Source organism: Stenella coeruleoalba (genome assembly GCF_951394435.1).
Source record: "Stenella coeruleoalba genome assembly, chromosome: 15".
Taxonomy (NCBI): domain Eukaryota; kingdom Metazoa; phylum Chordata; class Mammalia; order Artiodactyla; family Delphinidae; genus Stenella; species Stenella coeruleoalba.
The window spans coordinates 64,749,740-64,774,782 of NC_137161.1; the positions used below are offsets into that span (position 1 = coordinate 64,749,740).

Below are 25,043 nucleotides of genomic sequence, written 5' to 3' on the forward strand. Positions count from 1 at the left end.
AGCCATGGCTCTTGCCCTGAACAAGCAAATAGTTTTATAGAAAAAAGCATTACTTTCCTCCCCTGGAAAATGGGGATAATAATAGCTTCTTTGTCAAAAGGTTGTTGTGAGAACTAAACAAGACTGTGCAGGTATTGGGCTTAGCATACAGTAAGGCCCCAAGAGTTAAATAGAAATATAAGCTTCTTGTGGGGAGGACAGGAAGCAGCCGTCATTTCTGTCTTGGAAAATCAGGAAGTGGTAGTTTAAGCTGGGTCTTGATGATAAGTATGAGTTGGAACTTAAGCTGCTGGTATCCATGACGCTCACCGAATGGGGAGAGCCTGTCCAGGAGGCAGCACGATCAACAAAGCCCTGATCACTTCATCTGAGGCCCTGGATCCAGCTATGCCTGAAGCCAGGACTTCCTTCGTTGCTTAAACTATTTTGTGTTAATTTCCTGTTGCTTGCAATGGGAGGGACCTACCATAAATCCTCGTCTTCTCTTTGCACGGGTTCTCCTGTCAGTCGTCAGATGAATACATCTTAACGTTTCGACTGTTCTTCCTTCCCAGACCACACACTCATCTTACCAACAATGTCCAGCGTGACCGGTTGTCTGGTTATACCCACTGTGGCCCTCGAGTCTTCCAGCTGAAGCCGTAGGTCTCATGGGACAGAGACAAGCCATCCCCGTGTCTGGTCTCAATTCTGGGGCCACAGAATCTGTGAGCATAATAAATACCAGCGCTCTGAGCCGTTGGGATGACGTGTTACACAGTGGCAGGAACTGAAACACCCTCCTACCCTCCATGCCCATGTTCACGAAGAAAAAGATAACTCAAATGCATGGCACAAATAGATAATCTTTAATGTCAATAAATAGCTCCCCATTATACCAGACAATAGGCTGTGGGAAAAGATACAGAAGCATCAACAGAGAGAGAGATCTATTCTAACTACACTAATTTCTTAGCACGAGAGAGATGACTTTGGTTCACACACAAACACAGAGCGATCCTCAGGGTGTGACGAGGAGGGGTGTCGTCTTGGATGGGGGCGTGCAGCAGCCGTGGTGGCCATTTTCTTCCCTGTAACTGTCCTTTGCCGGTCTTCTGTGAGTCGCAGTCGCCATGATTCGGTCAAAAAACGTTACTTCTGCTCTATCGTATTTTATTTACTTGACTTACACACACGCTACTGCTACTGAAGGTGGGGTCTTCACAGACAGGAGGGCGCTGGGTGAAACTTCACTGACGGGCGAGGCAGAGAGAAGGGAGTACTCAGGACTGAGGTCCCGGCCCAGCACCTTGCTCACTAAGGGGACACACAGGCACACACACGTGCTCACCTGAGGGCACACACACCAGAACGTCCACATACATACCCACAGGGAGTCCCCAGAAGAAAAGCTACCACAAGGACGAGTTCAATTAAGCCAGGAGCGCCTTCTTACACTGGAATATTTTTTGTTGCCGTTTGGTTTCTCCAAATAGTCTAATCTATTTATCACATCTACTAAAGAGAAGACAGAGTACTTAACACTTTTGGGGAAAGGTACCAGGTTTGAAGAACCCCTAGGAACAGCAGCCCATTCAGAAGTCACCCAGTGGGTGTGCCTTTTGGGCATGGGGGGGGTCAGGCCTCCCAACACTGGCCAAACTCTTGGAAAATTTTGTCTCAATGGAGGTTGGCACCTTTGGGGAGGCCCTTCCTCTGGCCTGAGGTTGAAAGTGCATTTTGGGGCAGGGGGTTCCACGAGAGCAAGCACTGCCCGTAAGTCTCGGAGCGGAGCCCACTCAGCTCATGACCTATGCGTGGGAATTCTGGCAAGTTCGCAGGCCTCGCTCCTTGAGGGCGGCCAGTTTGTGATCAAGAGTCAGCTTCCTTTCGGTTCTGAGAGGAGCTGTGTGTGTGGTGAGGAGGGTGTGTGCAGATGTGGATGTCATAGTATACATATATGGCATATTTTTTGTCCTAAGTTTTCTTCCTTTTTTCACAAATGAAAGCTGCCTTCCCCGCAGCCCTCAGGTCACCTCCAGCGAGGCAGGGGACACACGGTCACACTCGGCCCGGGACCGCAGGCTGTGCCACTGCTCCACGGCCGTGCGGTGGGCACTGAGCATCCGCCGCCAGTGGTTGGATTCTGAGGGGCCCGAAGAGTACTGGCCGATGACGATCCTCCCGATGAAGTCGTTGCTGCTCTTCATGTTGTGGCCGAACACTAGCCAGAGGGGCGAGAGGAGGAGGGGGCAGGACGGGAGGCAGGAGCAAGACAGAGGCGTTAGTCTCCATACTCCTCAACTGCAGGTGCGAGGTCCTTGTTCTCAGGACACTTTTAACCATGAGAATTCCCGGATTCCCTCATCATCCTCCCACGAGTCCCGTGGCTGCAAATTTAAGCTTCTGACTCATAGACTCACCACACTGTCCTCAGGGCACTACAGCCGGACAGTCCTGGTGGAACTGCCAGCCACCACTGGAGTCCAGCTGAGCACTTAAACCAGGCTTCTCAAGCCCGGCACTGTTGACACTGGGGCCTGGATAATTCTTTGTGGGGCATCCTGTGCACTGCAGGATGTCCAGCAGCACCTCAGGCCTCTACCCACCAGATCCCAGTAGCACCCACCGCCCCCAGCTGTCACAACCCCTGAGTCTCCAAACATGGCCTGGTATCCCAGGGGGTCAATTCATCCCAGATAAGAACCACTGGGCCATGGGGCCAGACATCCTAGGTGAATCCTGGCTCTGTCATTCAACAGCTCCGAGACCCTGAGACAAGCAAAGGAGCCCCTCTGGCACTCAGTTTCCTCCTCGGTTACACAGGAATCTTAACAGTACTGTGAGAGCTTTCAGTGAGATAATGCACACTGTGCCTGGCACTCAGTAAGTGCTCAATAAACACGACACTGCTCTTTCGATCCTCAATTTCTACCTCTTGACCTTTTACAAAAGGGACTTAGGCAACAGAGGCAAGTTTCCTGAGAGAAAGGGCTCCAGCAATTTCTCCTCCCCTTGTTGCACTGCATGTCTCTTTGGAAGGCTGTTAATTCCCATGCAAGCTTAATTTGTGTCTTTCAAGCCTAATGAGATAGTTAGCTTGATTTATCTTTCCAGCCGAGTTCTGCCTAATTCCTTATCTGCATGTGGGTAGTCCAGGCATGCCATCTCACTACCGGGGAAGCAGGCTGTGTCTGTGTTACAAATGAAAGACTACAGAAAGGGGACCATCACAAATTCACCCAGCGTGAGCAGAGCACAGGCAGGCTGGATCCCAGGAGGGATGCCCATTATCAAACAAACCAGCTAAAATATGCAGCCCAAAACAGAGCTTGAATGCTAACAAATCTCTGTTTCCCCCTGTGGGGCTCACATCAAGAAATCCAAACGGGGGCTTCCCCGGTGGCGCAGTGGTTGATAGTCCGCCTGCCGATGCAGGGGACGCAGGTTCGTGCCCCGGTCTGGGAAGATCCCACATGCCGCGGAGCGGCTGGGCCCATGAGCCATGGCCACTGAGCTTGTGTATCTGGAGCCTGTGCTCTGCAACGGAAGAAAAAAAAAAAAAGAATTCCAAACATAAAAATATGGGGAAAAAAAGAAAAGTGGAAAAACAAAAACAAAAATCCCATCGTCTTCAAACCCAAAAAAGACCTAGAGTGAACCAGGCTAAGTGAAACGCTGTGCCATCTCCATCAAGAGTGTCCCGTACCTGTCAGCTCCATGAACAAAAATTGGACCATGTATATTTTTTGTACATTTGGTAAAGTGTTCACTATGCATAGGTAGGCCTTATTTATATGAAAATCCCTTACGGAAGAGAAAAATTAGGAAAAGAATCTTTGCTTAATAAAGGAAATTGCTGAGAAGCTCTCTGATGCATCTTAAAAAAAAAAAAAATCTTTTTTGAATAGGTAACATTCAGGACTCTTGAACTACACCTAGTGGGCAATGTAAGGTTTAATTTTCACCAAATGAAAACAAGTTACCAGAGTCCCCTTCCCCGTGGGCCTCAAATCTAAAGTAAGACATTAGGAGACCATTTCAGGCCCCATTTGGTTTTCTTTCCTGGGGGCAAAATGTTCTGTCTTCCTCTGCCTCTCCAAAGCTCAAGACTGAAAATGCACAAACATCCTAGTCAACAGGTGCAGGTTTTGCTTCCTTGGCAAGTGGTTCTAAGAAAGGAAATCTCAAAGGTTCTCAGGCACTGTTGGTGAAAGAGGAAGCACGTTCAACTTTTGGGGGAGGTTCACAGTATCTGCTCAAAATAAGAATGTCATTACTCCAGATCCAGCAATTCTACTTCTAGGGATCTGTCCCATAGAATTATCTGCACAAATGGACAAAGATAAACACCCAAGAATTATCCACTGTAGCAGGGGTTGGCAAATTAGAGCCCTCAAGCTAAATCTGGTCTGTACCGGTTTTTTGTAAATAAAGTTTTACTGGAACCCAGTCAAACCCATTTATTTCCATAATGCCCGCAGCTGCTTTTGTGCTACAGCAGCAGAGTTGAGTAGCTGCAGCAGAGACTGTGTGGCCTGCAAAGCTGAAAATCTTTGCTAGCTGGCCCTTTACAAAGAAGTTCACCAACTCCTGCTCTAGAACATCATTTGTGAGAATGACAAATGGAAATAACAAAAACACTTCATGACGAAGTGTGGCTGAGGCTTGCTGGTACCCTGCCTGCCCCCTCAGCCCACCCCAGAGGCTACCCATAGCTTCTGTTGCTGGCATCCTACCATGAGCGCCCGGTGCTCTCTGCCTGGGACGTGCCAGTGTATGCCGACAATGTGACTTTCGGTAGGGGCCTTGGACCACTCAATAGAAACTTGACCTCTGAAAAGGCTGGGGACTAGGGTCAATCCAAATCCTAGACACCGAGGCTTCAGTGCTCTTCTCCGGTTGGTGATCCTCCGAGCATGCTGCCACACATCATTACTGGGAGAATGAAGTGCTGTCCATACACAACTGGACATTCACGGCCGGTCTCTCCTGGACTCTGCCTTCTGCTGATTTGGGTCTGTACCCTTTCACTTCAATAAACCATAACCAGGAGTATAACAGCTTTTCTGAGTTCTGTGAGCCCTTCTAGAGAATCACTGAACCTGACGGTGGTCCTGGGGCCCTCCCGAGCTGCAGTTACCCACGCATCAATCGTCCTTGACTGGGGGCTTCCCTGGTGGCGCAGTGATTAAGAATCCGCCTGCCAATGCAGGGGACACGGGTTCAAGCCCCGGTCCGGGAAGATCCCACGTGCCGCGGAGTAACTAAGCCCGTGCGCCACAACTACTGAGCCTGCGCTCTAGAGCCCGCGAGCCACAACTACTGAGCCTGTGTGCCACAACTCCTGAAGCCCGCGTGCCTAGAGCCTGTGCTCCGCAACAAGAGAAGTCACAACAATGAGACGCCCACACACCACAATGAAGAGTAGCCCCCGCTCGCCACAGCTAGAGAAAGCCCGTGCACTTCAACAAAGACCCAACACAGCCAAAAATAAATAAATAAGTAAATCAATCAATTAATTAATTAAATAAATTAAGAAAAAAATCGTCCTTGATTGGCCTGCCTCCCTTCCTGGTCTCACTTCCCCAGCCTCTTGTTGGTGTTTCCTGGGATCACCTTCCTAGTAGCCTGCTTGCACCCACGTCCTTGTCTTAGGACCAGATTTGGGAGCACCCAAACTAAGACTGGAGAGGACTAATTATGAGTTTTCTTCTATTGCGGTACGCGGGCTTCTCACTGCTGTGGCCTCTCCCGTTGTGGAGCACAGGCTCCGGACGCACAGGCTCAGCGGCCATGGCTCACGGGCCCAGCCGCTCCGCGGCATGTGGGATTCTCCCGGACCGGGGCACGAACCTGTGTCCCCTGCATCGGCAGGCGGACTCCCAACCACTGCGCCACCTGGGAAGCCCAAGAGGACTAATTAAATAATTTCTGATGTGACAACACCATGGAAACCAGAACCATGGTAAAAAATGAGACAGACCTATATATACAAGATGGAAACATCTCCAAGACATATTGCTAGGAGACAAAATCAAGCTGCAAAACAGTATATGTAAACACAATCTCTTTTTGCTTAAGAAAATGTTAACATATAGAATAGAAAATAGTATCTGGAAGAATATTCACAAAATTGTTAAGAGTAGCTCTCTCTAGAGAGAGGAAACAGAGAACTTGACACTTTTTCTAATTATTATATAAGTATGTACAGTTTGAACTTCTTAGTAGAATATATTATTTTGGAAAGAAAACAAAGGAAAAAATAAGTTCATATTAGAGAATCAACATCGAAATTACCAGAAGGGGCAGAAGGATGAATGGAAATCTGATAGCCTACGTTCCTTATCCCAAGGTGCAAAGTAACTTGGCTTGGTAAATCACTCAGCACTTGAAAGGTGGTCGCTCCTCAGTGATTCAGCCCTTCTGATGGGAAGCAGTTGCTGCTATGGCCATCTGACCTAATTGGCAGGCTTTGGGACTTGCAAATCACTGGGTAAAGTTATGGCAATCTTAACAGTCTTTTAAAAAACATACATTTAAAATGCAAATTATAACAAGCTGAATAAAACCAATGACTTCTATCATAAAATTTGCCTGGGAGAGTATCAAGATTTGCCATCACTGTAAATGCTAGGGAGTGTGAGAATAGGGAATTAAGACTGGATATTTATTGAATCCAGAAAGGGGCTCAGAGACAGGAGACCAGATACCCCTGACCACTCCACTTTGTAGACAGGGAAGCCAAGTCACTGAGTAAGCTGGTGAGACACTCGCAGTATTTGCAGCAAAAAACCTGTAAAGGAAGCAAATTCCTCATAACTAGATCCCTACATTTCTCCTCTTTAGAAACAATAACATCTAGGAATTTTGTTGTGAGGCACCCCAAATATCCCCACTGGCTGTTATGGGGGACTCGTCTTACTGCAGTCAACAGTATACACCTGCAAAATGTATAGGCTCTAATTTACCCTCATCATCTGGAGGGAACTTCAAAACAACCTTTACAAACCAGAGAGTGAAGAAAAGCCATAGATGTCAGCAAGGACCTACGGTATAGCACAGGGAACTGTGCTCAATATCTTGTAATAACCCATAATGGAAAAGCATCTGAAAAAGAATGTGTGTGTGTGTGTGTGTGTGTGTGTAACTGAATCACGTGGCTGTACACTTGAAACTAATACAACATTGTAAATTAACTATACTTCAATTAAAAAAAAAAGGCATAGATGTCACGAAGTCCATGCACAAAACCTGTGAAGAGGGCGCCTCGCATTTCCTCTTAGATACTATTTACTCTTCATGGCTTTAGACATAATTCAAATAAGCTTGGTCATGTGGTTTCCCCATCTGGAGTAATTTAAATTAATCTGGTAGATTGTGACTACCAGACAGATACCAGAACTTAAAAAAGTACAACAGAACCAGGGCTAGGTGAAGCGGCAAACAACCCTTTTCTCCTTCATAGAGCCTGGGGAAATTCACTGTGTGATCATTTATTTTTATAATTAAGATTCTGAATCGGTAAGAAAGCTCAACGTCCTGGTTAATGGGTCAAAGGAAGTACAAACAGTTTTCTATCAAACAGTTAAAACTTTAAAGCCTTTTTAAAAAAACGATAAATTTATTTATTTATTTTTGGCTGCGTTGGGTCTTCGTTGCTGCCCGCTGGCTTTCTCTAGTTGTGACGAGCGGGGGCTACTCTTCGTTGCGGTGCGCGAGCTTCTTATTGTCGTGGCTTCTCCTGTGGCGGAGCACAGGCTCTAGGTACACAGGCTTCAGTAGTTGTGGCACACGGGCTCTAGAGCGCAGGTTCCGTAGTTGTGGCGCACGGACTTAGTTGCTCCGCAGCATGTGGGATCTTCCTGGACCAGGGCTCAAATCTGCGTCCCCTGCATTGGCAGGTGGATTCTTAACCACTGCGTCATCAGGGAAGTCCCTAAAGCCTTTTTTAAAGTTTAAGGGGAACGCGCTTGGCGAGTAGAAAATTTACTCACACAAAACCCCTTTAGTGCCCCTCCCCCAGTGATCAGAGTACAGCACCAGGCGTGCCAGGAACGTGCTCTGTGCCCTGTCACACTGTTCTCTCTCTAACCTCGACAAACTCCATGCACCCTGATGGCTACAGTCTCCAAGGATCACCCTCCGTGTGGGCCAGTGAGTCACTGAAGTCCAGCTCTATCCTCAGACGGGGCGTGGACACACCTGGCACATTCTACTTTCTGAAATTTATCTCTAAAGGATCACCAACATATTGAAACCATGTACAAGCCCTGCCTCCTTGTCATGTTGCAGCAAAAATAGAAATGAGGTTTTTTTCTTTTCTGACAAACAAGGAAAATAAAGGAACAATGGGTAGGCTACGGAAACAACATAAACTGGCCCGAAAGAGTTAAGCAATCCTAGTTTTACTGTAACTGTTACTTGTCCTTCACAAAGCTAACTCCTTAAACACTCTCTGACTCATGTGAATTACATCCTGCACCTAGTCTTTACATCCCCTACACTCCCTTGTAACAATTTACCCCTTGTAGCATTCTTCATTTCAGAAAGGTCACCAGCTATAACCCACAGATGAACAGACCTAATTACTGGGCTGCCTGATGCCAGCTGTGACTGTTTTAACTTTTTGCAAAAAAAAAAAAAGAATATAAGGCTGTCACTGCTTTGATCCTTATCATCTATCCCAGACCTCAGACTACAAGACCTCTCCTGGGACTCCACTGGTGGCACAGTGGTTAAGATTCCGTGCTCCCAATGCAGGGGGCCCAGGGTTCGATCCCTGGTCAGGGAACTAGATCCCACATGCATGCCACAACTGAGAGTTCCCATGCCACAACTAAGGAGCCTGCCTGACGCAACTAAGACCCAGAGCAACCAAATAAATAAAGTGTCGAAGAGAAATGCACACTTCAATATACATCCCAAGGAGGGGAAAGAAGAAAGACCTCTCCTAATTCCCTGAAGAGGGGGGCACAGTTCTTGAGGCGCTAGCCTGCTGTGTTCCCTTTCTGTCCAGCAAAGAATAAAGCTCTTTCTCCTCCAAAACTCTGTCTCCATATCTTATTTCAGCATCCGTGTAAAAAGAGCCCATATTTTGACATCAATATCTGTCTGCTTCTGTGGTGACGATTGCCATGGCAATTCAGGTTAGGGACACACAACTGGCAAAACAAAAGCATGATGAGAGGCGCCGATGGGCTCAAGGCTTTGAAGGAACACGGAGAGCACCACTGCTTTATGAAGCACCTACCATGTGTATGGCCCAGGGCTAGGCGTATCACATGGATTAACTCACTTAATCTTCATATCAACCCACTAGCATGGGGTTTCTCATCCTCAGCACTGCTGACATTTGGGGCCAGACTGTTCCGTGTTATGGGGGCTGATCTGAGCACTGCAGGGTGTCCAGCAGCACCCCTGGCCTCTGCCCACGGGATGCCATTAGCAGTCCTCTCCCCAAAGTATCTCCAGACATTGCCAGACATAATCCACCCCCCCCCCTTCCACTGAGAACCACTGCTCTAAGGCAGCTGCTGTCACTGGCCCATTTTACAGCTGGGGAGCCCGAGGCCCAGAGGTGCAGGGAGATCCCTGCTCCAGTCAACATCCACGTGCCCTGAGTGAGTCAGGGGCAAGCTGAGGCTTTCACGTGTTGATATGTGCTGGAAAAATGATTCTGTTCTTTCCCACAAGAGCTAAACTCCTTTGGTTGCTAATTTAGTTTGCCAAGGCAGACGGTTCTGGAAGGGAAGCTGGACGACTTAGAGTGTGGGTGTGATAAACACTGCAAATGAAAAGGGAAGAAAATCTTGATCATTACCAGTGGGAGCAGACTTGGCAGCTGCCCAGTTTGCAGGTTCGGTTCACAAGGTGATGCCCCCACCTGCACAGAGACCCCCGCCTCGTGGAACCCCACCTCGTCGCTGTCCCCTGCAGTCCACCTCTTGGGTGCTGGATTGAGCATGCTCCCGCACTTCTGAAAAAGCTGCACTAAGCTACCAAAACCCATCCTAGCTGTTTCCCAGTCCTCTTGAACTCGTCACTCTGGAGGGATCCCCGCACTTCAGCAGGCTGTTCGGGAGTGATCTCAGCCCTTGGAGGAGCCCAAAGCAGTCTACACGCCCCTGCTTCCTCCCCTTCCCCCTCCCCACAGGCCACTCCACAAACGCACCCATTCTCTTTTCAACTTTTGCAAAACTTCCTCAAATTACAGTTGGTCCCCTGCATCCGCAGACACGGAGGCCATTTCATATAAGGGACGTGAGCGTCCACGGAGTCTGGGATCCAAGGCGGGTCTGGAACCAACTGCCCGCAAGTGCCTCTTTTTTCTTCTCTCTGGAACCTAGAAGCTGTTTCAGGTTTTTCTTTAAAACCAGGGAGATCATATCACTTCCCTGGGCCTCGGTTTCCCCATTTACACAATGAGTGGGTTTATGTAGGATTTAAGGTCCCTTTCAGCTCTGAGATTTCTTCAGTTCCAGTTTCATCCATGATTTAAGGGTGACGTTTTTCATGCTTTCTTGGCTCATTCTGTGATTCACAGCAGCTGCATGGACGGAATTGTTTCTCCATGTTTTTCCTTCTAATAGTCATCGTGACAATTTAGATAGCAGTATTACAATAATTTAAAATCAGCAATGCCGAATCCTGACATCTTTTTACTAGGCACTGAGCAAAGTACTTTGTATACATTTTTGACTTCATCAACACCACCATCCTATAGGGAAGGTGCTATCTATACACCCATTTTGCAGATGGGGAATTAGAGGCTCAGAGGGCTTAGGAGGTTGAGTGTCCAAGGTCACACAGCCAGCATGGGCATAGAAGGAATTGACATTCAAAGCTCAGCATCATTTCTCCTCCTTCTGTCTCAGAAAGAAGAGACTTCTCACCCATTCCCCCCTTCCACTGACCCTGCCACAAGACAAAGACAAGATTAGGAACAGAAATATACACAACAGGTCCTCAAGTCAGCATGTCAAGGAGAATGGCCCTAAAACCCCCTCATGACAGTGCCGGGTTGGAGACCTTCACACCATCTCTCTGGGGTCCAGCAAGGTCAGGTTAACCTCCAACATCTGAATGGATGGCTGCTTCTTCAGGGTGCAGCAGACAAGGAAGTTGTCTTATGTTTAGGGACTATTGATATGAAAAGTATAATAATAGCAGCTAACATTTATATAGAGCTTATCATGTGCCAACCCTGTTCCATGGACTTTGGATACACTAAATTATTTAGTCCACACAACTCTATTTACAAAGAGAGTACTATTATTATTATCTCCTTGGGCCTAGAGGTCACACACTGGCATCATGGTCTACCTCCCTGAAGATGGACCTGGAGAAAACCCTAAGCAGGCTTCGGTCATTTGGGTGAAAAATTCTGGGATCCCAGTACTCAGAGGTGATCTGGAAAGGAAGATGTGGGCTCCAGGTGCGCACATCTCCTTGTCTCCCTGGACTCCTTGCCTTTAGACCCCCTCACCCCATTTAAAGTACAAGGCCCAGGAAGACCTAAATAGACATCTCTCCAAAGAAGACATACAGATGGCCAAGAGCACATGAAAAGATACTCAACATCGCTAATTATTAGAGAAATGCAAATCAAAACTACAATGAGGTATCACCTCATGCCAGTTAGAATGGGCATCATCAGAAAATCTACAAACAACAAATGCTGGAGAGGGTGTGGAGTAAAGGGAACCCTCTTGCACTGTTGGTAGGAATGTAAATTGATACAGCTACTATGGAGAACAGTATGGAGGTTCCTTAAAAACCTAAAAATAGAATTACCATATGACCCAGCAATCCCACTACTGGGCATATACCCACAGAAAATCATAATTCAAAAAGACACATGCACCCCAACGTCCATTGCAGCACTATTTACAATAGCCAGGTCATGGAAGCAACCTAAATGCCCATGGACAGATGAACTCATAAAGAAGATGTGGCACATATATACAATGGGATATTACTCAGCCATAAAAAGGAATGAAATTGGGTCATTTGTAGAGACATGGATGGACATAGAGACTGTCATACAGAGTGAAATAAGTCAGAAAGAGAAAAAGAAATATCGTATATTAATGCATATATGTGGAACCTAGAAGAATGGTACAGATGAACTGGTTTGCAGGGCAGAAATAGAGACACAGATGTAGAGAACAAACGTATGGACACCAAGCGGGGAAAGGGGGTGTGGTGGTGGGATGAATTGGGAGTTTGGGGCTGACATATATACACTAATATGTATAAAATAGATAATTAATTAACAAAAAAGACCTCTTTAAGTAATAGAAGACATGAAGAGATGAAAAATAAATAAATAAAATAAAAAATTAAAGTACAAGGCCCAGGGTAGAGGCCCCTCTTGCCCAGGTCTGCAGGCAATGATGGCTTAAAGCGTTGGGTTCCTTTAATCCAGTGGTTCTCAGCTGGGGCCAATTCTGCCCTCAAACTTGGCAATGTCAGGAGACATCTGGATTGTCACACTGGGGATGGGGGGTTACTACTGGCATCTAGTGAGTAGAGGCCAGGGATGTTCCTAACCATCTTACACTGCACAGGACAGCGCCATGACAAAGAATTATCTGACCCCAAATGTCCACAAGTGCCAAGGTTAAAAATCCTGCCTTAAGGGAAAAGCACGCGTTTGGCGGTTTCCCTTCATTAACACCCAATCCATTGTCACCAAAGGAAAGTCCCTGTGACCCAAGTGGCTACAAAGATCTGCAGGGAAAAAGAGCTGGGAGGGGAGAGGGAGGGAGAGAAGTCACCTGTCTGAGATAAAGAGGGTTTGGGAGCTCAACAGAGAAGAAATTCCCGAGCAAATTCAGGGCGAGAGGAAACCGGGGAGTGGGGGCAGGGCCTGCTGAGAATGTCGCTGTGGCTTACGAATCAGATCTTCCTCCTTGCCCAAGAGAAAGAACTCAAGATTGCAATGTTTTAAAATTCCTTCGGACCACGGCCGGACTACTTTGTGTCTGTGTGGAAACTGAGCCACGTGGAGCCTGCGTTTACAGGGATGACATATGGGTTGAAGCATCATGTTCAGATCTGTGTGTGGATCACACTGTCTAGGAGGAAGCATTTAGAAGTGTGACTGTAATGCAACGTGCTTGCTTTTACAAGAACAACTGAAACTTACACGTCTGAATGAGGATCATCTTTGTAATATTTGTTTAAGAGATGCTGGCATTGCTTTGGGAGAGAATGTTCACTGCAAACTGTCTTCCGAGCTAGTTATACGACACCCACTGGAGCTTTAGAAGATGCCCCTCGTTTTCTAAAATAACTGAGAAAATGAAGGAGAGAGACCCCGAACGTGAGAATCACTTGGAAGACTTTTAAAAGTATCAGTGCCGGGGCCTCACCCCAAGAGCTTCTGTTGATTGGTTTAGGGGTGGGGGACTGGAGGCCAGTGTTTTTCAACAGTTCCCCAGGTGAGTCTCACGTGTGGTCAGGTTAGACACACGGTATTAGAAGTAGATCAAAATATCCACTGGACTGGTGGCTTAGCTGGGGAAAAACCCCACACGTTTGGTGTCAGAAATGTTGAGTAGAGAAAGACAGTTTTTTCTTTTCACTGTGTTCCAATAAAACGTTATTTATAAAAACAGGCAGTGGGCCAGATTTAGCCCATGGGCTGTGATCTGCCAATCCTGATCTATCTAGGGCAGCGATCTTCAAAGTATAGACCCCAGGACACCAGCTCCAGCATCATCTAGAGCCTGTTAGGAATGCAAGTTCTCAGGCGCCATCAGGGATCTACTGAATCTACTGGAGATCTACTTGTCCTACATAATTTTTCCTTATTCCCCAACACAGTCTCTTTCTTAACCATCAATGCGGGTCAGTGCAGCAACTGTCTTGAATCCTAGCTCAAGACGAGGTGTCAAATCCTAGTGATAGATGGAGGCCCAGCTGGGATCCAGCCAGAGTGACAGTGGTAGAGCTGGGCTTGAACTCAGGTCCTGATGACCTCCTAGGTCCCTACTCTTAACCTCTCTTGGCATTTGCAGCATTCTAAATCATGCTTTGAAAGAAGTGATGCTCATTTGGATGGGCACATTCTAGTATGTTTAAATATCACCCTACTTTTATAATAGATACATAAATTGTTGTATAGTTACACACTGAAATACTATATTAAAAATGTGATGAAAGGGGACTTCCCTGGTGGTCCTGTGGTAAAGACTTTGCCTTCCAATGCAGGGGGTGTGGGTCTGATCCCTGGTCGGGGAGCTAAGATCCCACATGTCTCACGGCCAAAAAACCAAAACATAAAAAACAGAAGCAATACTGTAACAAATTCAATAAAGACTTTTAAAAAAACGTGATGAAAAACCACAAGTACACATAATTATATGAATAAATTTCATAAGGATGATGTTGAGTGAAGGAAGTGGTATGATTCCACTTACACAAAGGTCAAAAAGAGACAAAATGAATGTATGATAAGAAAAGTCAGCACAGTGTCCCCTGGGGGAGGGAGCAGTAATTGAAAAGGGCACAAGGAAGTTTCTGGGAACGCTCTTGTTCTTGATCTGAGTGCCAGTCACATGGGTGTGTTCGTTTTATAAAAATTCATGAATTGTATCTTTAAGACTGATGCACTTTTCTATAGGTATATTACACTGCAACAAAAAGTCAACTTTAAAAAACAAACGAATGCGACTAATGTCTACAACTGACTTGAAATGCATAGAAAAAAATGAATCAAGAGATAAATAGATGGAGAGACGTGTGATAAAGCAAGCGGGAAATGTTCATTGCAGAATCTAAGTGGTAGGAATACGGATGCTGACAGAACCATTCTTTCAAAAATTTTTAAAGTTTCTCAATAAAATGTTGGGATTAAAAAACCCCCAAACACACAAACACCTTAATTGTCCTACTTGTATATTTTATAGTTTTCGCTTGCTTCTTTATACCACAGAAATATCAATTTCCAGGTCTGTGCGCCCATTCAGTTCACAGGCTGGTCACAGGGCTGTTGGATCCTGCAGTAGGTAGGCAACTTGGGGAATCATCAGGGACACAGGAGCGAGCAGGACAAGACTCTCTGGGGAGACGGTGCAGACCTCCCAGTGGGTCCTGCCAGCTTATCCCAATGACCACAATAACCAGACCACACATGGTCAGAAACACAGTCCTGCGCCTGAACCAGGGGGTCTCACACCCTGATGATCTGTCTACTCACAACACCAAACTGAAGGTTCAAGTTGACTGTGGACCACTGACCACAGAGCAAACCCCTGCCTTCAATGCCTTCCTCCTTCCACATGATCTACACCACAGGTCACTGGGGAAATGCAAATTAAAATCACATCCAATTGTTTCATTAAAAAAAGATTACCTACATAGGATAAAATCCATCCATTTTTAAGTATACAAAGTTTTCTCCCTAGTACTTAACATCATTTCTACTCGACATAACTCAGCTGTTTTGTTTACTGCCTGTTCTGTTTACAACATTCAAGCACTCACCCGATGAAACTCGGATGTTTGTCTGATTTCTTCACTGATGTATGTACAGAGCTTGGCTCACAAGAGGTACTCAACGAATATTTGAGTTGAATGAATATATACATTAATATGGAAAAATATCCAAGATATATTATGCGAAAAGGGTAAGTTGCATGAAAGTATATTTATATATTTTGGATGTTAACAACAGAGGCTGGAGATCTATGCATACACACATGTGCACACATGTCACACACACACACACACACACACACACACACACACAGGTGTGTACATTCCTGGAAAGAAGGCTACAATAAGTTGTTAAGAGTAGTTACCTTTAAGTAGGGGGACTTAGGGATTTTTACTTTTTATTCTACTCTCTCCTGTATGTCTGTATCATACACACATATGTATTATACATACATATATGAATATACATTTACATGTACGTATAATAACAACGTAAAAAAGCCTCCAGTACTCCTTGTCCCATGTAACCCCTTCACGTCACCACATGCAGGTGACATGCACCCATAAACTACAATGTGGGGTGGAGTAGAGACCTGATTGAAAAATACTCTGCTCATCTGCCCAGGAGGGCTGCCCAGCCCTGTCTCCCGCCGAGCCAGGCCACAGTGCATCTGCCCAGGCCACACTACCTGGGACATGGGGCTTGTTTGCAGAGCAAGATGTTTCTGTCTGGCCCAGTGATTATGGGCAGAAACAGGGAAGCCGTTTGAAACCGTGCACAGATGAGCACGAATTCAGCCAACAGGCTCTGCCCCGGAACTCTTCACACTTAGGCAGCTAAAGCGAAACTGCTGGGAATGATGAGAGGTTAAAATGCCATAAAGAGGGCTTCCCTGGTGGCGCAGTGGTTGGGAGTCCGCCTGCCGATGCAGGGGACGCGGGTTCGTGCCCCGGTCCGGGAATATCCCGTATGCTGTGGGGCGGCTGGGCCCGTGAGCCATGGCCGCTGAGCCTGCGTGTCCGGAGCCTGTGCTCCGCAACGGGAGAGGCCACAACAGTGAGAGGCCTGCGTACCACAAAAAAAAAAAAAAAAAAAAATGCCATAAAGAGAAGAAACATGCCCCAAACAGGCACATGACATGAGCGGACTGGCTCCGAGCCCACACCAACCTGCCCTTCACAGCTCCTGGCGGAGGCCACCACCTCACCTGCAAACTCCAAGGCGACCAGCAGAGCTGCTACTACGTCTCAGGGGGTCCCAACCTCAGCATCCCTGACGTTCTCCTCTGTCTTGTGCAGTGTAGGATGTTTAGCAGCATCCCTGGCCTCTACCCACGAGACGCCAATAGCTTCCCCCAAGTTGTGACAACCAAAAATACCTCCAGACATTGCCAGATGTCCCCTAGGTGACAAAAATCAGCTCAGCTGAGAACCACCCATCTAACAGCTCTTCTACTTGAGTAAGTGCCCGGAGCTTGCCAGCCAAAACGTATTTGGTGAATATACTGCAAGGACTTCTCTTGTTAGGCTGAATTCCCCAAGCTTGGAATTTGGTGGTGTGGGATCGCCCATTGACACTGATCATGAATTCAGGTAACAGGTGCTCAGAGAGGCAGTGGAGCAAGCTGGTTCAGGGTCCAGGCTGGCTCTTTTGTTTGCCTCTTGGGTGCCTGTGGCAGAGACAATCGTGTGGTCTCCAAAGGCTTTTCTTCCTGGACAAGCAGCTGGACTACATTTCCCTGCCTTCCCTGCAGGGAGTTGTAGCCAAAAGTGTCTGAGTGGAAGCAGAAGTGATATTCATAACTTCCAGGCCTGCCCCATAAAAACTTCCCAGGCAACACACAATCCTCAACTTTCTCTCTCTCTCCCCCATTCACCAGCTGGAGATGAAACCCTCCAAGGCCTGAGAAGATGGCAGAGCCACAAGATGGAAGGGGCCTGGGTCACTGAATCATGGAGTGGAAGGCCACTTGTGAGAAGACCCACAAAGGATCAGTGTGCAAGAAATAAGGGCCACGACTCCCTCTTGCAAGAGCACCAGAATCACAACTAACTGCTGAACAATCATCAACAGGAAGACACTGGAACTCAGCAAAAGAGATACCCCACATCCAAAGACAAAGCAGAAGCCACAATGAGACGGTAGGAGGGGCGCAATCACAATAAAATCAAAACCCATGACTGCTGGGTGGGTGACTCACAAACTGGAGAACGCTTATACCACAGAAGTCCACCCATCAGAGTGAAGGTTCTGAGCCCCATGTCATGCTTCACAACCTGGGGGTCCAGCAATGGGAGGAAGAATTCCTAGAGAATCAGACTTTGAAGGCTAGTGGGAGTTGATTGCAGGACTTCGACAGGACTGGGGGAAACGGAGACTCCACTCTTGGAGGGCACACACAAAGTAGTGTGCACATCAGGACCCAGAGGGAAGGAGCAGTGACCCCATAGGAGACTGAACCAGACCTACCTGCTAGTGTTGGAGGGTCTCCTGCAGAGGCGGGGGGTGGCTGTCGCTCACCGTGGGGACAAGGACACTGGCAGCATAAGTTCTGGAAAGTACTCCTTGGCGTGAGCCCTTCCAGAGTCCGCTATTAGCCCCACCAAAGAGCCAGGTAGGCTCCAGTGCTGGGTTGCCTCAGGCCAAACAACCAAAAGGGAGGAAACCCAGCCCCACCCATCAGCAGACTAGTGGATTAAAGTTTTACTGAGCTCTGCCCACCAGAGCAACACCCAGCTCTACCCACCACCAGTCCCTCCCATCAGGAAGCTTGCACAAGCCTCTTAGATAGCATCATCCACCAGAGGGCAGACAGCAGAAGCAAGAAAAACTACAATCCTGCAGCCTGTGGAAGGAAAACCACATTCACAGAAAGACAAAATGAAAAGGCAGAGGACTTTGCACCAGATGAAGGAACAAGATAAAACCCCAGAAAAACAACTAAATGAAGTGGAGATAGGAAACCTTCCAGAAAAAGAATTCAGAATAATGATAGTGAAGATGATCCAGGACCTTGGAAAAAGAATGGAGGCAAAGATCGAGAAGATGCAAGAAATGTTTAACAAAGACCTAGAAGAATTAAAGAACAAACACCTAGAAGAATTAAAGAACAAACACACAGAGATGAACAATACAATAACTGAAATGAAAAATACACCACAAGGAATCAATAGCAGAATAACTGAGGCAGAATAACAGATAAGTGATCTGAAAGACAGAATGGTGGAATTCACTGCCATGGAACAGAATAAAGAAAAAAGAATGAAAAGAAATGAAGACTGCCTACGAGACCTCTGGGACAACATTAAACACAACAACATTCGCATTACAGGGGTCCCAGAAGGAGAAGAGAGAAAGAAAGGACCTGAGGAAATATTTGAAGAGATAATAGTCAAAAACTTCCCTAACATGGGAAAAGAAATAGCCACCCAAGTCCAGGAAGTGCAGAGAGTCCCAGGCAGGATAAACCCAAGGAGAAACACGAGACACATAGTAAATAAATTGACAAATATTAAAGACAGAGAAAAATTACTGAAAGTAACACGGGAAAAACAACAAATTACATACAAGGGAACTCCCATAAGGTTAACAGCTGAATCTCAGCAGAAACTGTACAAGCCAGAAGGAAGTGGCATGATATACTTAAAGTGATGAAAGGGAAGAAACTGCAACCAAGATTACTCTACCTGGCACATATCTCATTCAGATTCGATGGATAAATCAAAAGCTTTACAGACAAGCAAAAGCTAAGAGAATTCAGCACCACCAAACCAGTTTTACAACAAATGCTAAAGGAACTTCTCTAAGTGGGAAACACAAGAGAAGAAAACGACCTACAAAAACAAACCCATAACAATTAAGAAAATGGTAACAGGAACATACATATCAAAAATTACCTTAAATGTGAATGGATTAAATGCTCCAACCAAAAGACACAGGCTCGCTGAATGGATACAAAAACAAGACCCATATATATGCTGTCTACAAGAGACCCACTTCAGACGTAAGGACACATACAGACTGAAAGTGAAGGGATGGAAAAAGATATTCCATGCAAATGGAAATCAAAAGAAAGCTGGAGTAGCAATATTCATATCAGATAAAATAGACTTTAAAGAATGTTACAAGAGACAAGGAAGGACACTACATAATGATCAAGGGATCAATCCAAGAAGAAGATATAACAGTTATAAATATATATGCACCCAACACAGGAGCACCTCAGTACATAAGGCAACTGCTAACAACTATAAAAGAGGAAATTGACAGTAACACAGTAATAGTGGGGGACTTTAACACCTTACACCAATGGACAGATCATCCAGATAGAAAATTAACAAGGAAACACAAGCTTTAAATGACACAGTAGACCAGATAGATTTAACTGATATTTATAGGACATTCCATCCAAAAACTGCAGATTACACTTTCTTCTCAAGTGCACACGGAACATTCTCCAGGATAGATCACATCTTGGGTCACAAATCAAGCCTCAGTAAATTTAATAAAATTGAAATCAGGGACTTCCCTGGTGGCACAGTGGTTAAGAATCCACCTGCCAATGCAGGGGACGTGGGTTTGATCCCTGGTTCAGGAAGATCCCACATGCCACAGAGCAACTAAGCCCGCATGCCACAACTACTGAAGCCTGCCCGCCTAGAGCTAGTGCTGCACCACAAGAGAAGCCACAGCAATGAGAAGCCCGCGCAACACAATGAAGAGCAGCCCCTTCACAACTGGAGAAGGCCCATGCACAGCAACGAAGACCCAACACAGTCAGAAAAAAAAAAAAAAATTACTACCTTAAAAAAATAAATAAATAAATAAAATTGAAGTCATACGAAGCATCTTTTCCAACCATGATGCTATGACATTAGAAATCAATTACAGGGAAAAAAAACCCGTAAAAAACACAAACACATGGAGGCTAAACAATACGTTACTAAATAACCAAGAGATCACTGAAGAAATCAAAGAGGAAATCAAAAAATACCTAGAGACAAATTACAATGAGAACATGATGATCCAAAACCTATGGGATGCAGCAAAAGCAGTTCTAAGAGGGAAGTTTATAGCAATACAAGCCTACCTCAAGAAACAAGAAAAATCTCAAATAAACAATCTAACCTTACACCTAAAGGAACTAGAGGAAGAAGAACAAACAAAACCCAAAGTTAGTAGAATGAAAGAAATCATAAAGATCAGAGCAGAAATAAATGAAATAGAAACAAAGAAAACAATAGCAAAGATCAATAAAACTAAACAGTGGTCCTTTGAGAAGATAAACAAAATTGATAACCCTTTAGCCAGACTCACCAAGAAAAAGAGGGAGAGGACTCAAATCAATAAAGTTAGAAATGAAAAAGGAGAAGTTACAACAGACACTGCGGAAATACAAAGCATCATAAGAGCCTACTACAAGCAACTCTATGCCAATAAAATGGACAACCTGGAAGAAAGGGACAAATTCTTAGAAAGGTATAACCTTCCAAGACTGAACCAGGAAGAAATAGAAAATATGAACAGACCAAGTATCACAAGTAATGAAATTGAAACTGTGATTAAAAATCTTCCAACAAACAAAAGTCCAGGACCAGATGGCTTCACAGGTGAATTCCATCAAACGTTTAGAGAAGAGCTAACACCCATCCTTCTCAAACTCTTTCAAAAATCGCAGCCAAAGGAACACTCCCAAACACATTCTATGAGGCCCCCATCACCCTGATACCAAAACCAGACAAAGATGCTACAAAAAAAGAAAATTACAGACCAATATCACTGATGAATATAGATAGAAAATACTAGCAAACAGAATCCAACAACATATTAAAAGGATCATACACCATGACCAAGTGGGATTTATTCCAGGGATGCAAGGATTCTTCAATATATGCAAATCAATCAATGTGATATACCATATTAACAAACTGAAGGAGAAAAACCATATGATCATCTCAATAGATGCAGAAATAGCTTTTGACAAAATTCAACACCCATTTATGATAAAAACCCTCCAGAAAGTGGGCACAGAAGGAACCTACCTCAACATAATAAAGGCCATATACGACAAACCCACAGCAAACATCATTCTCAATGGTGAAAAACTGAAAGCATTTCTTCTAAGATCAGGAACAAGACAAAGATGTCCACTCTCGTCACTATTATTCAACATAGTTTTGGAAGTCCTAGCCATGGCAACCAGAGAAGAAAAAGAAATAAAAGGAAAATTGGAAAAGAAGAAGTAAAACTCTCACTGTTTGCAGATGACATGATACCATACATAGAGAATCCTAAAGATGCCACCAGAAAACTACTAGAACTAATCAATGAATTTGGTAAAGTTGCAGGATACAAAATTAATGCACAGAAATCTCTTGCATTCCTATACACTAACAACAAAAGATCAGAAAGAGAAATTAAGGAAACAATCCCATTCACCATTGCAACAAAAAGAATAAAATACCTAGGAATAAACCTACCTAAGGAGGTAAAAGACCTGTACTCAGAAAACTATAAGACACTGCTGAAAGAAATCAGAGATGACACAAACAGATGGAGAGATATACCATGTTCTTGGATTGGAAGAATCAAGATTGTGAAAATGACTATACTACCCAAAGAAATCTATAGATTCAATGTGATCCCTATCAAATTACCAGTGGCATTTTTTACAGAACTAGAACAAAAAATCTTAAAATTTGTATGGAGACACAAAAGACCCCAAATAGCCAAAGCAATCTTGAGGGAAAAAAATGGAGCTGGAGGAATCAGACTCCCTGAGTTCAGACTATACTACAAAGCTACAGTAATCAAGACAATATGGTACTGGCACAAAAACAGAAATATAGATCAATGGAACAGGATAGAAAGCCCAGAGATAAACCCACACACATATGGTCACCTTATCTTTGATAAAAGAGGCAAGAATATATAATGGAGAAAAGACAGCCTCTTCAATAAGTGGTGCTGGGAAAATTGGACAGCTACATGTAAAAGAATGAAATTAGAACACTCCCTAACACCATACACAAAAATAAACCCAAAACGATTAAAGACCTAAATGTAAGGCCAGACAATATAAAACTCTTAGAGGAAAACATAGGCAGAACACTCTATGACATACATCACACCAAGATCCTTTTTGACCCACCTCCTAGAGAAATGGAAATAAAAACAAAAATAAACAAATGGGACCTAATGAAACTTAAAAGCTTTTGCACAGCAAAGGAAACCGTAAACAAGATGAAAAGACAACCCTCAGAATGGGAGAAAATATTTACAAAAGAAGCAACTGACAAAGGATTAATCTCCAAAATATACAGGTAGCTCATGCAGCTCAATATCAAAAAAACAAACAACCCAATCCAAAAATGGGCAGAAGATCTAAATAGACCTTTCTCCAAAGAAGACATACAGATGGCCAACAAACACACGAAATGATGTTCAACATCACTAATCATTAGAGAAATGCAAATCAAGACTACAATGAGGTATCACCTCACACCAGTTAGAATGGGCATCATCAGAAAATCTACAAACAACAAATGCTGGAGAAGTTGTGGAGAAAAGGGAACCCTCTTGCACTGTTGGTGAGAATGTAAATTGATACAGCCACTATGGAGAACAGTATGGAGGTTCCTTAAAAAACTAAAAATAGAATTACCATATGACCCAGCAATCCCACCACTGGGCATATACCCAGAGAAAACCATAATTCAAAAAGACACATGCACCCCAATGTTCACTGCAGCACTAGTTACAACGGCCAGGTCACAGAAGCAACCTAAATGCCCATCGACAGTCGAATGGTAAAGAAGATGTGGTACATATATACAATGGAATATTACTCAGCCATAAAAAGGAATGAAATTGGGTCATTTGTAGAGACGTGGATGGCCAGAGAGACTGTCATACAGAGTGAAGTAAGTCAGAAAGAGAAAAACAAATATCGTATATTAACACATATATGTGGAACCTAGAAAAATGGTATAGATGAACAGGTTTGCAGGGCAGAAATAGAGACACAGATGTAGAGAACAAACGTATGGCCACCAAGGGGGGAAAGCGGGATGGTGGTGGTGGTGGTGGGATGAATTGGGAGATTGGGATTGACATGTATACACTAACATGTATAAGATGGATAACTAATAAGAACCTGCTGTATAAAAAACTAAAATAAAATTCAAAAATTCAAAAAAAAAAAAAGAAAGAAGGGCCACAAAATCTCAGCATTTGATCTATTACAGCTGCTCGCCTTACCTTAACTAATACAGTGCCTTTTGAGGTCACTTGAGCTCTCTGAGTTTCCTCCTCTGTAAAATGGGAATAACACTAGTACGTTCCTCACTTGGTGGTTGTGAGGATCAATTGAGAGAGTGCTTGGGACAGTGCCTGGAACACACAGAGCCTTGATAAAGGCTGGCTATTATGATTAGTGGGGAGAAGAGTTACAACTGAATTCCTGCCCCTCCCATTATCTCTTCTGTGAATTCTTCCAAGTCACACTCAGTAACCTGGAGAAGAATGATTTGCTGCCATCCTGAAATGCCTTAGGGACACACCGGGATTGTAGGGATACTTCTTGTAATGAGGCTGGAGACCCTCATTTTATCATGCGGTTGTCCAGGCATCTCTTAAGTATCCTGGCCTCTCCGTACCAAAGAGGCCACTGAGAAGCCAACGTGACCCTGCACAAGGATGGAAGAGGACCCCACCCACGAACCATCCACAGGCTGCCTCTCCTCTGCTTCTCCAGCCCCGATGAGATGAAGTAGAATGAAATCTGGGAAGTTTGGCACCAAGCCAGGGGATACCCTTCCGGATGCTGTAACTCAGGATCCTAAGGGGAGTGGCTGAGAGTTAAGCCCCCAAAGACCCTCCCTTCCTGGGCACCAGCTCCAAGAGACAGAGGGAAGGATGAGCCCTTCCGCCCACTCCGCTTATTCTTCACCCACTTGTATGCTTTGCTGTCGTTTTTTTTTTCTGGTAAATTATGCCCTTGCCTAAGGCCATCTCTAGAAATAATTACCATAGGTCAACTACATTCTGTCCTGATTTAATGCAGGGGGCGGGGGTCCGGCAGACACCCAGCGAAGCAGTTTTCATGTCAACTTACAAACGGGGAAAGAGAAAATTACGCCCACTGAGCATCTGCTGTGTGCTAAGGGCCCTGCACTCACGTCAGCTCACCCATCCTTCGTGAAGGCAGAGCCACATCTGCCTTCCTCATTTCCGTTTCTCCGGTGCCAAACAGCCCTAGGCACACGGGAGGTTATCACCTAAGCTCCTGACCATGGCCCCTACTTATCGCTCTGACCTCACTGCATAAGTCACTCCCCTCATTAACCAGGCTCTCGCCACTGAACCATCTTTCTTTTCTTTGAACAAAACAAGCTCATTCTTACCTCAGGGCCTTTGCATTTGCCATTTCCTCTGCCCAGAATGTCCCTCTCTCCCATCTTTGCAGGGCTGCTCCTTTCTCAGCTTATGTTACCCAGTTTAAAGTAATGCTCCAGGCCCTCTCTGTTGCCTTACTTTACTCATCTTTAGGTGTTCATTTATTTCTTGTTTGTCTCACCCCAACTAGAATGCCAGCATCGTGAAAGGATGGATTACT

General features: G+C 45.0%; 1 protein-coding gene across 1 annotated transcript in view; it reads right to left on the minus strand.

Moving 5' to 3' along the window:
* Positions 1-894: 894 nt before the first annotated feature.
* Positions 895-25,043, minus strand: part of SYT17 (synaptotagmin 17) — an 86,084-nt gene continuing 61,935 nt past the window's right edge. The window contains exon 8 of the mRNA XM_079945415.1: positions 895-2,203. Coding sequence (XP_079801541.1) covers positions 2,007-2,203 — 197 coding nt within the window. The 3' untranslated portion in view covers positions 895-2,006. The remainder of the gene's footprint in view (positions 2,204-25,043) is intronic.